Source organism: Carassius gibelio, chromosome B8, assembly GCF_023724105.1.
Source record: "Carassius gibelio isolate Cgi1373 ecotype wild population from Czech Republic chromosome B8, carGib1.2-hapl.c, whole genome shotgun sequence".
In the NCBI taxonomy this organism is placed as follows: Eukaryota; Metazoa; Chordata; class Actinopteri; order Cypriniformes; family Cyprinidae; genus Carassius; species Carassius gibelio.
The window spans coordinates 7,100,765-7,115,889 of NC_068403.1; the positions used below are offsets into that span (position 1 = coordinate 7,100,765).

General features: G+C 33.9%; 1 protein-coding gene across 6 annotated transcripts in view; it reads left to right on the plus strand.

The window, feature by feature from the left end:
* LOC127963294 (tight junction protein ZO-2) overlaps positions 1 to 15,125 on the plus strand; it is an 82,327-nt gene that overhangs the window by 60,407 nt on the left and 6,795 nt on the right. For all 6 annotated transcript variants that reach the window (XM_052563113.1, XM_052563116.1, XM_052563114.1 and 3 more), the window contains 11 exons: positions 4,260 to 4,371; positions 4,648 to 4,766; positions 5,343 to 5,406; positions 6,725 to 6,875; positions 7,256 to 7,364; positions 9,996 to 10,215; positions 10,430 to 10,611; positions 12,383 to 12,478; positions 13,185 to 13,264; positions 13,380 to 13,590; positions 14,011 to 14,111. In XM_052563113.1, the coding sequence (XP_052419073.1) occupies positions 4,260 to 4,371; positions 4,648 to 4,766; positions 5,343 to 5,406; positions 6,725 to 6,875; positions 7,256 to 7,364; positions 9,996 to 10,215; positions 10,430 to 10,611; positions 12,383 to 12,478; positions 13,185 to 13,264; positions 13,380 to 13,590; positions 14,011 to 14,111 (1,445 nt within the window). The remainder of the gene's footprint in view (positions 1 to 4,259; positions 4,372 to 4,647; positions 4,767 to 5,342; positions 5,407 to 6,724; positions 6,876 to 7,255; positions 7,365 to 9,995; positions 10,216 to 10,429; positions 10,612 to 12,382; positions 12,479 to 13,184; positions 13,265 to 13,379; positions 13,591 to 14,010; positions 14,112 to 15,125) is intronic.

A 15,125-nucleotide genomic window follows, 5' to 3' on the forward strand; every position in this document is an offset into this window, starting at 1 on the left:
AGTTATTTTGGAACATACAATTCAAATTTTTCATTTTTTCCCATTTTTTTTTTTTAAATAAATGCTTTTTATGGTTTTAGTTTCAGTTTTAGCTCACTGTAATATTGTCGTTTTTTTTTATTCATTCAATTTAATTCTAATTGTTTTGAAAAATACATGGACATATGGATGTTAATAGCAGGTATCTTAACCCTGCTATCAGATACATAGACACACTTGGACACAAAAGATATTTTAAAACCAGAAAGATGCGCTTATATGAGAAAAAGCAAACCGCATGCTTACGACAGAAATGCTATTTTTGTGTTCTCTTTTTACAGATAATACAGATATGTCATACTTTTAGCTGACGGACTGCAGAGACACTACATAAAGTCTGGTTGCCTTTAATCTTTAATCATGACTGTGCCTCAACAAACCTGTAAAGCTTTCACACTGTGCTATTTTATTTTGATGCTAACCTTCTTTTTTAATACCTTCTTTAATCAATAAATAAGTCTTCTCAATGTTACGTCTGTGTGGTGGTGACTTATTTAATCATGGCAGAGAAACTCTGTCTGGAAGCGTGACACAGTCTCTCAGATGCTATTTTATACTCTTCAGCTGTTGTTTAGGGTGGGACAGCTGGATATCGTATTTTTCAGATCTACCATCCTCGAGGTATTAAATGCAGGTGGAAAGAAGTACATTTCAGTACAGAAAAAGCATGCATTTTCACTTCATGTATGTATTCAACTGCACTGGAAAATGAGTCACTGTATGCATTGTGTGCGGTTGGAGAATTACAGTAGAATCAAGATGTGATTTACAACCTGCCATAAAAATGCAGCACGTACTGTTCATTGACTCGTACGTGCCATTGTGCACTACTTTTCATTTTGACTAGATGATGTGATAGCCAGCTTTCAGCTATTTCTTCATTTTTATTGTTCATTGTATTCAAGAAGCTGTGACTTTGCTAGTGTACGTGCTTAGATAGGTTGAAGGCTTACTGTTGGAAATCAGCACTGTCCCTTGTGTCTTTATCCTCATTTATTTGGCATTCACTCCAGTTAGTTTATGTCTTTCACAGTTCTATGGAAATTCAGGTGATTGTGTCTTAAGACAGCATGCACTCACAACACATTTAACTTCCGTAATGCAACACATTTTTATGTAAAACCGTATATTCAATGAGAAATGAATGTAGGGTGGTTGTGTGTTGTTGGATTTGATTCGACTGCTATGAAGTATGCTATGCTATATAAGTAATAAAAATGTGATTTCTTTTAAGGATATTAAATAAGACCAGGGAAATGTGTTATAGAAATTAATTCAACACACTGTGTGTGGTAAAGTTAAATAATACCGAAATAATATCAAAGCAAAATAACAATTATTCACAATATATATCAATATTATTATAAAAGTAAATTTTTTTTAAATAATGCTTTTAATAACTAATAATATTTGACTTGATGAAAAAATTTTTTTTTTAGATTTTCTATATATTTTATATATTAAATATAATATAATAAAAGTATTTCGTAAGTATAACGTTATCTTAGTATTTATGTATATGGTGAATTTAATTTTATATTTATGTAATGTTAAAATATTATGTAACTGTTTTATTGTGTGTGTACATTTTCTACAAAAATATTTTTCATAAAACATTCATTTTATGTATTTTTTTTTTCTTTTAATGTTATTTCTCTGGGGAGAAAGGTTAAAATTAAACCAAATACACAAATATTGAGATATCAGATGATCTTTATATATATATATATATATATATATATATATATATATATATATATATATATATATATATATATATATATATATATATATATATATATATATATATATATATATATATATATATATATACACACACACACACACACACACACACACACACACACACACACACACACACACACACACACACATACATACACACACACACACACACACACACAAACACAGATGAAAAAGGCAAGAGGGGCTGGGTGAAATTTTATATATATATATATATATATATATATATATATATATATATATATATATATATATATATATATATATATATATAAATTTCATCTGTGTTTGTGTGTGTGTTGCACTCTCTGTCAATCTCTTCGTTATGTTGCTTGTGTGTGTGTTGTCACAGTAGCTCTGTGAACTACATCAGTGATGGTGGTTGTATAGCTGAAGCAGAGGTGCTGGCCATGCTGTTTTGGGTTGTATTCAGGGAATGTACACACAGCTGTCTCTTCTCTGTGGTTTGTCTCTCCCCCTCTTAAGAGACAGACTGTAATTTCATCCCCACCCAACAGATGGAAACACACCTCTCTCCCCCACAGCCTGGAAAACACCAGCTCCCTGCTCCTCCCTGATGCTCCTCAGACACTACATGTACATGCACCCTAATAATCCATAAATAATCTGAATGAAATGCCGTTAAGTAAACCGTTAGAGAAAAAGATCAAATTTCGTCATCTGAATAAATTATTAATATACTGTATATTGGGATGCTGCTTTTGATTTTTCTTTTAAATGAATTTAGCAACGAGAAAAATCTTTCTTTGGATCATTTTAGAAAAGCAAACATTCCAGTTACACACTGAAGTGATGATGAATCTTCTTTACAGGACTTACGAGCTTCTTGATATTAGGATATCAAGACACTTAATGCCACTGTTTCATGACATGCTCAGAAATATATGTGTGACAAAACCAGCCTTAAGTAGCATGGATATATTTGTAGCAATAGCCAAAAATACATGGTATGGGTTAAAATTATACATTTTTCTATTATGCCAAAAATCATGAAGATATTTTTTTTATAAATTTCCTACTTTACAATATATAATAACTTCATTTTTGATTAGTAATATGCATTGCTAAGAACTAAATTTGGACATCTTTAAACCAATTTTGTGCACTAAATTTAGTTTATCTGCAGACAGTGCTGTGAGCATAGTTGTCTGTGTACTCTGTTCGCTCTGAGCATTAAGCCCCCCGAGCTCTGAAGCAGGTGGGCGGCAGTGTTCTTTTGCTCTGTTATGGTTGGAGTGTGTTGTAGATTTGGAGGACAGTCGTGGGGTTCCGCCCACCAGCAGCCATGCACTGGACATGCACTTAGGTCACCAGCAGACCACACAGTAACTCTTTTTTTTTTTCCTTCCCGGCCGTCACTACTTCTGTCCTGCTTACTCTTTCAGGGAGATACTTCATTTTCCTTGCTCTGCTTCTTGTTGGTTTTACTTGTAATCAAATAATTCCCAACTATCCTGGATAAAGTAGAGCTCTAGAATGGGAAATTAAAGGAATAGTTTGCCCTCATGTTATTACAAAACCTGTGATACTCTCTTTTGTGTAGCAAAAATTGTATGCAGACATAGGATATGATACAAAAGCATAATAAAAGTAGTAAACGTAGATGAGCTGCTAACTCAAGAAATGCTGAAATTGAGTCATTGATTCACTGAATTGAACTTGAGAATGTCTGTTTCAAGAGTAAGTCATTCTTTTGAACCAATTCGTTTAAAATGAAGAGTTTAAAAATCCGACTGCATGATTTGTTCACAAATCAGACCGATTTGGTTCTCAGCTGTTTGACTGACTCTAATGATTTTTGGTTTAAGAATTAATCGGTAAAGTCTTCAGATCCATCCAGTTTTATGTTTCACTGAAGAAAAAAGTCAGGTTTGGAATGACATGAGGCTAATGGTGAACTATTCCTTTAAGTATCAGTATAGTGTCGATGTAATCAAGCATTAGCTGCTTTTGCACACATCTCTGCTTTCCAAGACAGTTTCTATAGATGTTACTTCTATCTGTCCTTTTTCTCTGCCTCTCTCAGGGTGTTCTGTTCCTAAAGATTAATCACAGCTGTCCGACACACCTTCTGCCTCTGTATAACGCTGCTATTAGTCTCTCCACGACAGCTTTATGAAATTCTGGGCATTTGAGTCACATAGGCATTGCAAATCTCCATGATTTGTGTTGTGTGTTTGGTAAAAAAAAAAAGAAAAAGGCATGGATATGCTGTGGACAAATAAAACCATAGTATATACAGTATAAGAAGAAGTGAGTAAGTTATAACGGGGCAGATCTTGGCCAATTAACACCAAGTCGACAGTAACACGGTGGTCTGTTTTCTGTGGTTGTGGGTCCATTTAATTCTGTCTCTCCTGGGCCTCGTCTCTTTCTTGTCCTAGGAGTTGAAGGAAAGTCCATTGCTTCTCATTGTAGACTTTTGTTTCTTTCAGATATTTCTGAGATGGAGTCGTACCATTCCTACTCGCCTCAAGATGACCAAAGGTCACGCCAGTCTGACCTCTCCTCACACTCTTCCAATGATGTAGCACGAGAGAACGCCAGGTGAGGACCGCATGAAGATCAGCTCCTGATATGTTTGACACATAATAATAATAATACAATGGCTCCAAAAAGTCTTTGGACATTTAAATGGTTAGTTCACCAAAAATAATAATTCAGTTGTCTACCCAAAAGTGTGTTTTGTCCGTGTAATGAAAGTTAGTTTGGTCCAGTGTCTGGAAACCAATGATCTGTATAGATATCAAGCATTTTCTGGTTTTCAAATGTATATTCTCAGTTAGAAACTGTGTTAGAAGTACAATGTTGTTGTATTTTCAGGGAGGATCCTCAAAGTAGATCGGCAAAGACCGCTGTTTCATCCTCTCCTTACAAAACTCCAGAGGAGCCACTTCCAGCCCAGGAGGAGAGAGTAGAACCACAGGAAGAAGAACCACCACGTAAGAACAAAATTCTGCTGCTCGTCCGTGATGCGGGATTCGTGCCGTGTGGGGAAGAGAGGAGCGAGTATGAGAAGCATTCAGACACAGGCTGTGTGTGCGGTCTTCTGAATTGGGAATAGCGAACATGCAATAAGGGATGCTCTTGATATGCATTGTGACACAGCACCTGCAGTTACATAACGTTCTTCTTTAGTTTTAATTTGCCTAACTATTGATCTGACCCTGTAGATGCCATAATCCCACTCTGTCTTTCACTCGTTTTCAGTTTTTTTTTAATGGTGGGCGTTTATACAGTAGATCAGAGCTGATTGGAGAGAACGGAGGTGCCCTCACTCTATTGGTTAGTAAGACAGTTACTCTGGAACAGAGTAATATCACGTCCACATCGCAGTCTTTTGCGATTAACAAATTGCAACGTCTCAAATCGTGATTTTGATTTTGATTGATTGCACAGCCCTAGTCAGCATGCTGTCCACAAGGCAGAATTTCTTTAAAAAATTACAAAATTTAATTATGCTTTCAGTTGTTTCAGAATGAAACTAATGTCAGATAATGTTTTTATTCAATATGCAGCAGCAGTAAAGACAACGCCTAAAATCCTGCTCCGACCGAGCCCAGAGGACGAGGCCATTTATGGGTGAGTGGATGCTGTTAATATCCTGCAGGTTCAGCCCTCCTCACACATGATCTTATTCACTAACTAAACCTGAGGACTCACTGAGGGCTGAATTACAATCTGGAGACAGAGCTCATTACACACAGTTTTTTTAAACAAATAGTTTACCTAAAAAATTATTATTTGCTGACCCTCATGTTTCAGTGGTTGATCTGTTCCGAACAAAACTTGGTGGTGAACTGTCTGTTTAAACTCTCTCACTAAAGGATGAGTGCACAGGAAATGAAATAGACATAGAGGAAGAGAGGCGGAGGGTCATCTGCATCACAGCCTCACAGACGGGCTGGATACCTCTGCAATCCCACTCTTTTCTCTCTCTCTTAATCATCCTCTCCGTCAGCTCCTCCATATTCATGAGGTAGAAGCAGTCTGCTGCTGCTCGTATCCACTGGGAGAGGTTATTTTTGTGTCCTGCTCTTGCTTACAGAGCCGCTTTGCTTAAAGACCAGAGCTCCAGTGTGTTTTTACCTGAGCACAGGAGGAGAGAGCTGCTTTCAGCAGGAGAGCAGGGAAACCCTGCTGAAAAATCACAAGCCATGACCATGCATTTGGCTTTTGGAGCATCTGGAAAGGATAAATAGAAATGGGATGGAAAAAAAATCTGTTTTTTAAGTCTGTTTTTCTCCAAATATATTATATGGGAATCATTTTTTAAGTGGGTTTGTTGCATTTTGGAAAATAATATTTTCTGAAATTAACCTTTTTATTAGACAAAATTATCAGCAATTGAAGTATGACTTAATTGTTAATAATTAGCACTGTATCATCCAGGATTATTATAGTAAAAATAAACTGAAACTATATATTACTATATATAAACTGAAATATTAAAATAAATAAGTTAAAACTAATAAATCAAAGATATACTTAAGAAATAATCATTTAAAAAGCACAAAAACACATGGCAAAAAAAAAAAAAAAAAAAAAAAAAAAAAATTTTAAAACTTGAAACTGTGAAAATATATTCTAATTCAAAATACCATTTCAAGCTAAGCTAATAAAAAATAATATTTTGAGTCTGATAAATTCACTTATCAAAATTCACAGATAAATTATCCTATTTAAATGAATTTATTTGAATTCAATATTTAATTTCAAATGTATTCTATATTTATATGCACACAATAAGCAATGGTATATATATATATATATATATATATATTATTTTTTTTTTAAGACCTATAATGTCATTTTCATGATTGGTGTTGTCATGATGTGATGTCACAGTTTTACAGATAAGATGTTAGCAAATCCCTAACTCTCTGCCTCTCTTTTTAAGGGCCAGCACCGTGATGGTGAGCTTTCAGAAAGGAGAGAGTGTTGGCTTGAGGTTGGCTGGAGGGAATGATGTGGGAATATTCATAGCAGGAGTTCAGGATGGCAGTCCGGCTGAAGAAGAAGGTCTCCGTGTCGGGGATCAGATTGTGAAGGTACAAATATATCTGCTCTGTGGACTTTAGCTGAATGATTTCATAATGTTCTTGTTCTGATGATGTTGGGTCACTTGTTTTTGACTTTATAATAAAAACAAGCTGTTTTTGTTACTGTATCTTTAAATCTTCTGTATGTAAATGACCACTCTTACCATTATGTAACCTTATTATGCTTATTATGTAGTCTTCATAGTTTTCAGAAATAGCATGGGTGGACAGGATAGGGAGGGAGCTTTAAGTCAACATTACGTCAACATATAAGTACAGTTTTCCATGTAATGGCCCCTTTATGAGGAGAGAAAATGCTTTGAATTTGATTTGCATTTGCCACATTTCCTTTTCAACTGTATTTGTTTGTTATCTTTCTTTCCCTAAAGGTGAATAATGTTGACTTTCGGGGAATTGTGCGAGAGGAGGCCGTACTGTTCCTGCTGGAGATCCCTCGGGGTGAGGTCGTGACCATTTTGGCACAGAATAAAACTGAGGGTGAGGGCAAGAGAACATGAGCCAAACTCACCCCCCACACATTTAACACACAAAACTGCCCCTCGCTTCACTTCAGGACACACAAAAACACTGAATTGTTTATTTATTTGTTTGTTTGTTTATACTATGTTATTTACAACATCTTTTGTTTTCATTATAATTTACATTTTTATCCTTGTATTACTTATCTATTTATTTATTTTTTACAACACCTTTTGTTTTATTATATTGCATAATCATTTATTTATCAATTTTTTTAATCTGTGTATTTTTACAATACCTGTTGTTTTTATTATAATGACCTTTTTTATTTATTTATTTTCTATCAATTGATTTTTATCGATTTATTTGTTTACATCTTTTTTTTATTATAAATACATATTAATTTATAGTTCATTTTTAGCTATTTAATTTGTATTTGTTTACAATATATTGTTTTGTATTTTGTTATTTATTTAATATATTTATTTACAACACCTTTTGTTTTCATTATAATTGCATATTTTATTTATTGTATTATATATCCATTTATTACTTTTTATCTATTTATTGTTTATTTGTATACAACAAATAACAAATACATTTGTTTTTATTATATTACATAATAATGTTTTTATATAATGATTTATTTATATACTTTTTAAATTTGTGTACCTTTTTATTATAATTACATATTACTTTTATTGATTTTTATCTATTTATTTACTGTTCATTTGTTTACAACACATTTTAATTATAATAACAGATTAATTTATTTACTATGTATGTATTTGTTCTTTTTTTTCTATTTAATTTTTTATTTGTTTACAATATATTGCTTTGTATTATTTATACTTTATTTGTTTTTGTTTATAATTACATAATGTTTTAAACTATTTCTTAATTTTTCATTTAGGAACCTTTTTTATTATTATTAATAATAATAATAATAATACGACTAATAATAATAATAATGAATTTAGTACAATCTACATTGACAATTTTAAACAAGTGGTCATATCCCATTATGATTTCTCACACAGTATAAATGAGTCTCAAAATATATATCTGGTTCCTATTTGTAAAGGCCTACATTATAGCATCCAGTGGGAGAGCTAGCGACCAATACTACATCAGTGTATGTGTGAATGGGCCCGGAAGCGCTGTGTCTTCGCTCTTCCCCTCCCCCTGTACACACAGAGCCTGTCGAGAGGCCTCGGCTTCTTGCTCATCACTACAAAACCAGTCGTAGCCAGTTTTGGCTGTTCCAGGGACTGCCGTGTCAAGTGTGGTCATGTGCTCACATGCGCAAACATGCTAAAATCCAGTTTTCATGTTCGTGAGCTTTGCTTTCTCTTGCCTGTTATGTGCAGAACTAAATGCCTCACATGAAAACCCCATGCTGATGTTAATTGGTTAAATCCTGATAAGTCGAAGTCTATTGGATTTGGAGTCCAGAAACCAAAAACAAGTTCCTAACCCCAGCACAAGACGGCGGGACGTCAGCACTGACACGACTCTCTCTGTTCTATCCCTCTTTTCTGCTGTCATGCCATCCCTCTATCACTCTCTCTCTCCCTGTCTTTATCTCTATTTCTCGGTGTGGGTGTCTCGTGGGAAAGCGAGGTCTGGCACTGTCAGGGGTTGAAGCTCATTTGGTCTGAGCCGAGACAGATGTGGTGTCAGAGCTTTAATCACAAGGGTGACGGCACCGCTGCAGGAAATCTGACCGCTGAAACTTTTATCCTTGACACTGTGAATCCTAAGTCAAATAGGACGGAAGTTGTCTATTCATTGAAAGTTTTAGCACTTCGCAAATGATCAAATAAAAGCAACCATGGAAAACGTGCATCATATTATTGAATTCGAGTAATGAATTACATTTTTATGTCTCCTATTTAAAATTGACATCTAAAATACATAATAAAGTAATACAACTATTTAAAAGTTTAATAGATGGAAAATCACTTGCAGCAATTAATCAATATTATATATAAATATTTGTACAAATATATTTATTATGTTTCTTTTTATTTGGTTTTTATAATCTTTTGAAGATTTGACATATTTTTTTATTATAATGTATTTTTAATTGTAATTATGTATTTTATTTATTGGTATATTTATGTTATTTTAACTATTTATTTGATTATGTTTATTTTGATCTATTTTTGCATTTACAAAAACCTTTTGAGTTTTATTATATTTAATATATTTATTTTTATATATGTTTTATTCTTGTCTACCTATTTTTTTATTTCATCTGTTTATTTGTATTATATTACTTCTTTTTTTAATTATTATTACTTTACAGTCCCTTTAGATTATTTCATTGTAATTATGCATTTTATTTATTTGTATTTTATATTTATTTTATGATTTTATTTATTTACCTGTTATTTTATTATTGTTTTTTTTTATTCTTATTTAAAGCATTATTTAATTTTTAATTTTTTTTTTATTATAATAGCACTATTAATTTTTGTCTTGTTTCACATCTCAGTCTCAGCCTTCTGAGATGCATATTGCACACAAAAGTGAAATGCATTTTGAGTTGACCACATTGACAAAACACTGGCATTGCTTGCATCGTGCTCTCCCATTTAAGCCCGAGACATGTTTGGGAGCTTATGTTTCTGTTATGTGTCCTAGTTTATGAAGACATCTTGGTGTCCGGTCGAGGGGACTCATTTTTCATCCGAACTCATTTCGAGTATGAGAAGGAGCTGCCTCACTGTCTCGCCTTCTCCCGGGGAGAGATCTTCAAGGTGGTGGACACCTTATACGACGGCAAGCTGGGAAACTGGCTGGCCATCCGCATGGGCAAAGACAACAAGCTGCTGGAGAAGGGCATCATTCCCAGTAAGAGCAGGTGAGAACAGAGAGGGGGCGGACAATTTTTGCATGAGATCAAAAGATAAACAGTATTTAAGCCTTTAATTCAGAAACAGCGCAAACATCAAATAGAATATGAATTAGTGTTTATATTGGAGAGCAAGCGGACTCTGCGTCTATGCTCTATAATGATCTATCGCTTTCTTTGCTTAACCCTGCTGCTGCATGACCCCTGCTCCTGTGCTGATCAGAGCTGAGCAGATGGCAAACGTCCAGAACACACATAAGGGCTCAGGGAGTGACAGGGCCGACTTCTGGAGGCTACGTGGTCAGAGGGCGGCCAAGAAGAAAGATGTGCGGAAGAGCCGAGAGGAAAGTTCTGCGGCCGTCTCCACCCGATTCCCTGCCTATGAGAGGGTGGTCCTGAGAGAAGGTGGGTGGGTACACTACAGGCTGTACTTTAAAGGTTATTCAGCAGTTACGTGTGGTTTTCTCATTATAGGCTGCATGCATCAAGATTATGAACAGTTAAGAAGTGCAAAAAAGATACTGTGAATTAACCGAATGGTGTTAAACATTAGTCATTTATTATTACATTTTAGGGGAGTTGAGTTTAACATATCACACATTTGTTCTTTTAAATACACAAAAATTATGTATTTTTCTATATTAAATCAGATGTTTGTAAAAATCAAGATGATTTTGAAAGTCTTTTATGCTAACAATAGCATTTATTTGATAAAAAAATGAATACTGTGAAACATTACGGTTTAAAGTAATTTTTTTATTTGAATATATTTTATAATGTATAGTTTATAATTATGGCAAAGCTGAATTTTCAGCATCATTACTCCACTCCTCAGTGTCACATGGTGCTGCAGAAATCATTTTAATATGATGATTTAGAGCTTATTATTGGCACACAATTATTAGTCATGGCTCTAATTATTATCAATGTTGAAAATGTTTTTGCTGCTTAATAATATTTTTTTGTGGAAATCGTGTTTTTCAGGATTCTTTGATGAACGAAAAATTAGAAAGAACATTTTATTTAAAAAATAAATGCCTTCACTGTCTCCTATGATCCATCTAAATTAAGTGTCCTTGCTCAAATAAAGTTTGTAAAGCTTACTGCAAACTTTTGAAAGGTTATGGACCACAATTTAAATATTATAGCTAAAACAGCTTTCAATTATAATAATAAGAAAATAATTTGATAATAAAATAACAAGATAATAAATTTGACAACATTAAAAAGTCTTTATTATTCCAAACCTTTGACTGGTAGTGTGTGTGTGTGTGTGTGTGTGTGTGTGTGTGTGTGTGTGTGTGTCTGTGTGTGTGTGTGTGTGTCTGTGTGTGTGTCTGTGTGTGTGTCTGTGTGTGTGTGTGTGTGTGTTTGCGCGCACTGGTTTGGGTGGTTCATGGAGACATATATTTGTATAATGACATGGGTATGACAGAGGTATTACAATATGAAGGTGTTTATAAGGACATTGCATGTGTCCCCGTAATTCAAAAGGCTTTAAAAAACCATAGTAAATAATGTGTTGTGTGGGGGTTATCTAAAAGTGCACAGAGTGTTCTGTAAAGGGTAGGTTTATGTGTAGGATTGGTGTAGCACGGTATAAAATGCACCACCAATAAACCACCAATACCAACATGTGTGTGTGTGTAATCAGAAAGCAACCAGAAAAATAATCTATAAGGTTTATACATCCCAAACTGATGCAATAGATGGCAAACTTTGTAATTTACTTATCATGGTATCTGTATCATTTACACAATAAACAGTTTTAATAACGCGATGGCTGCTTGCACACAACATTAGTCACATCTCTGAGCAGACCGGCCTAATACTGCTAATAAGAGTCTCTGCATACCCAAACAAAGAGCTGAGAAAGTTTTCATACGTTTGAAAAATGGGCTCATCATCACAGAGAGAGATTGCTCCCTACACACTGTTCACGAAAAAAATTGCTAATAAAATCATCATGATTTATGTGACACAAACCACAGTCAGTAATTTGAAAAAGGCTGTTTTGAATCATTATTCAGGACTCCTCTGACTCTTCTTAAACCCTTTTTACATAGCTAAAAGAGCATTTATTACCGTTAATATAAACCATTTTGTAATTTAGTCAGGCTTAAACAGATTACCTCTGCTGTGAAATCCTGATTGTAAGCCTTGTCTTCTCTCATAGCGGGATTCCGAAGGCCGGTTGTGCTGTTTGGACCAATCGCTGATGCTGCCAGTGAAAAACTGGCCATGGAGCTTCCAGACGAGTTTGTAATTGCCAGTGAGTTGATGCTGCTGTCTCTGCCATATCACCAATAAAGGCTGAAGGGATGCTCACACTCTGTAATTAATCTAAGACAATATAATGTCATGCTATTCATTTTATAAAAATATTAAAAAACAAATTTTACATGAATAATTTAGAAGTATATAATGTAACCATATATTAATTATAGTTTGCATATTTTAAACTCGTAGTCATGTGAATGAGAGTTTCAGACAGCCAAGTTAATGTTTTTGCCGTACAAAAAAGGTCTGCTAAATAAATACATTTAAATATAAAACATCAAGTATAGATGGGGCACATTTTTTACATTTTCAAAATTATTCTAATAATAATAATTATTAATCCTAAAAATGCATTTATATAAAAAAATTATATAAAAGGTATTTTATAAAATTCTATTTATACATTTATATGGAGGATTTTTGTTTTTGAGGGGGGTCAATCGTTATGAATAATTCTATAATTTATAATGTAAAAAATAGCTGATATTATATATAAAAATATCTTTTCGATATACAAAAAAAAAAAAAAAATAATTTAATGCATATTCTTGCATACCTGCTTTTCCATGTTCAAAAATGAATGCATATCAATAGAGGCATAAAAAACATTTGTCTTTTGTATTGCATTGTACATGTTTAGTAAGTATTCTTATTATTGGTTTGATTATACTTACTGTTTCTGTTCAATGGCACATCAGAAACAGAACCCAAAGATGCGGGATCAGAGAAATCCTCCGGGGTGGTTCGTCTCAACACTATTAGACAGATCATTGAACAGGTAATTGTGTATGCACACAAATTAATAATCAAAATGCATTGCATTCTTTTGTTTGACATAAATGTTTGTACATTTTACCAGTATTAAACAGTGACCAGTTCTGTAATTGATACAGGACAAGCATGCTCTCCTGGACGTCACCCCTAAAGCAGTGGACACCCTAAACTACACGCAGTGGTACCCCATAGTCATCCTCTTCAGCCCGGACAGCAAACATGGGGTGAAGGCGATGAGACAGAGGATCATCCCCAGCTCTAACCGCAGTGCCCGCAAACTCTATGACCAGGCTCTGAAGCTCAGGAAAACCTGCTCACACCTGTTTACCGGTCAGTCCTGGGGGTCCAGACACCACTTGAACAAATCAGTCACTATCTTCTCAACCCTATATTGTTCTGGATCATTAAAGTCTAAATTCACATTATTTGATTGTTCGCTCATTCTAATTAAAGATCCTAGCATTACAGAAGCATGTTTTGCTTGGGAAGATTAAAAAAAATATTATAAAATGATTCTGTTCATTGAAATGCTTATAAACTGAATTGTGGGGAAGTGCAGTAAAGGGAAGCTATCGTATATCGTAATTGACACGTATCAATATAAACTGACTTTGACACAGATTCCAATTCGAAAATCTCTGAGTGATTACAGCAGCTGATGGAAACCCTGTGAGATAAATAGGTCAAATTGAACCTAGAGAACAGTTGACCCAAATCTCTCTCTCTGTCCCTCCCCCATCGATCTGATAGCTGTTATTGATCTGAACTCGGCTAATGATGCCTGGTACGGCAGTTTGAAGGAGACCATTCGAGACCAGCAGACCCAAGCTGTGTGGGTCTCAGAGGGGAAGGTAAAAACAACGGACGATATAGTTCTCCACCACCTTCTATTCACTCTGTTAAAGTCAACATGAAACACTGTTTACAAACCGTTTTACTTCTGGCATCTAATGTTTTTCTGAACCAAACCGAATCTAAAATGAGGAAAAATGAAAGCTGGTCGCTGTATACCCCAATTCAATTAAATTCAAGTTTATTTGTATAGCGCTTTTTACAATACAAATCGTTACAAAGCAACTTTACAGAAAATTATGTTTCTACAATATTTAGTAGTAGCTTATGGTGGTGACTGTCGGTTTGTGCACGTTTGACAGGATTTTTAGAAAGAATTAATACAAGACATAATTGTATGTCACACTGGATAAAAGATTGAGATGCAGCATTGTTTTACATTTTCAAGATTTTTCTAATACTAATTAAGCGTATAATAATATTGCTATTAATTAAAAGGCCATTTGTATAAAAAGTATAATACGGATATATTAAAATATATATTAAAATACAGCTTATAGTCATAATAATAAATACATGAATAATACACAAATATTATAATATTATGTATTTACATATTAACATTACATAATAGTGTCAATATATGATAAAATAGAGGAAGTTTTTTGGAAATGGAAAAATGGAATGGAAAAATCTAGAAATTTTAGCTTAGAGTAGTTGTTTCTAAATAAATGCGACTTATAGTCCAGTGCGACTTATGTTTTTTTCCTCATCATGATGTATTTTTGGACTGATGCAGCTTATACTCAGGTGTGACTTATAGTCTGAGAAATACGGTAGTAGTAGTAGTAGTAAAAAAAAAAAAAAAACTTTGTTTTCATCTTATATGAATAAGAAATATTAAATGACAGTATAAACAAATTTATCTACAACATCAACGTGATGAATCATGTACAGTACGTTAGTATCGGGCATGTGCATTAAAAAAAATCCATTTTGAGTTCATGTTGACTTTAATGCAACATTTTACAACATCTCTTTACTTTAAGACTCCTTCATTCACATTTTCCCAC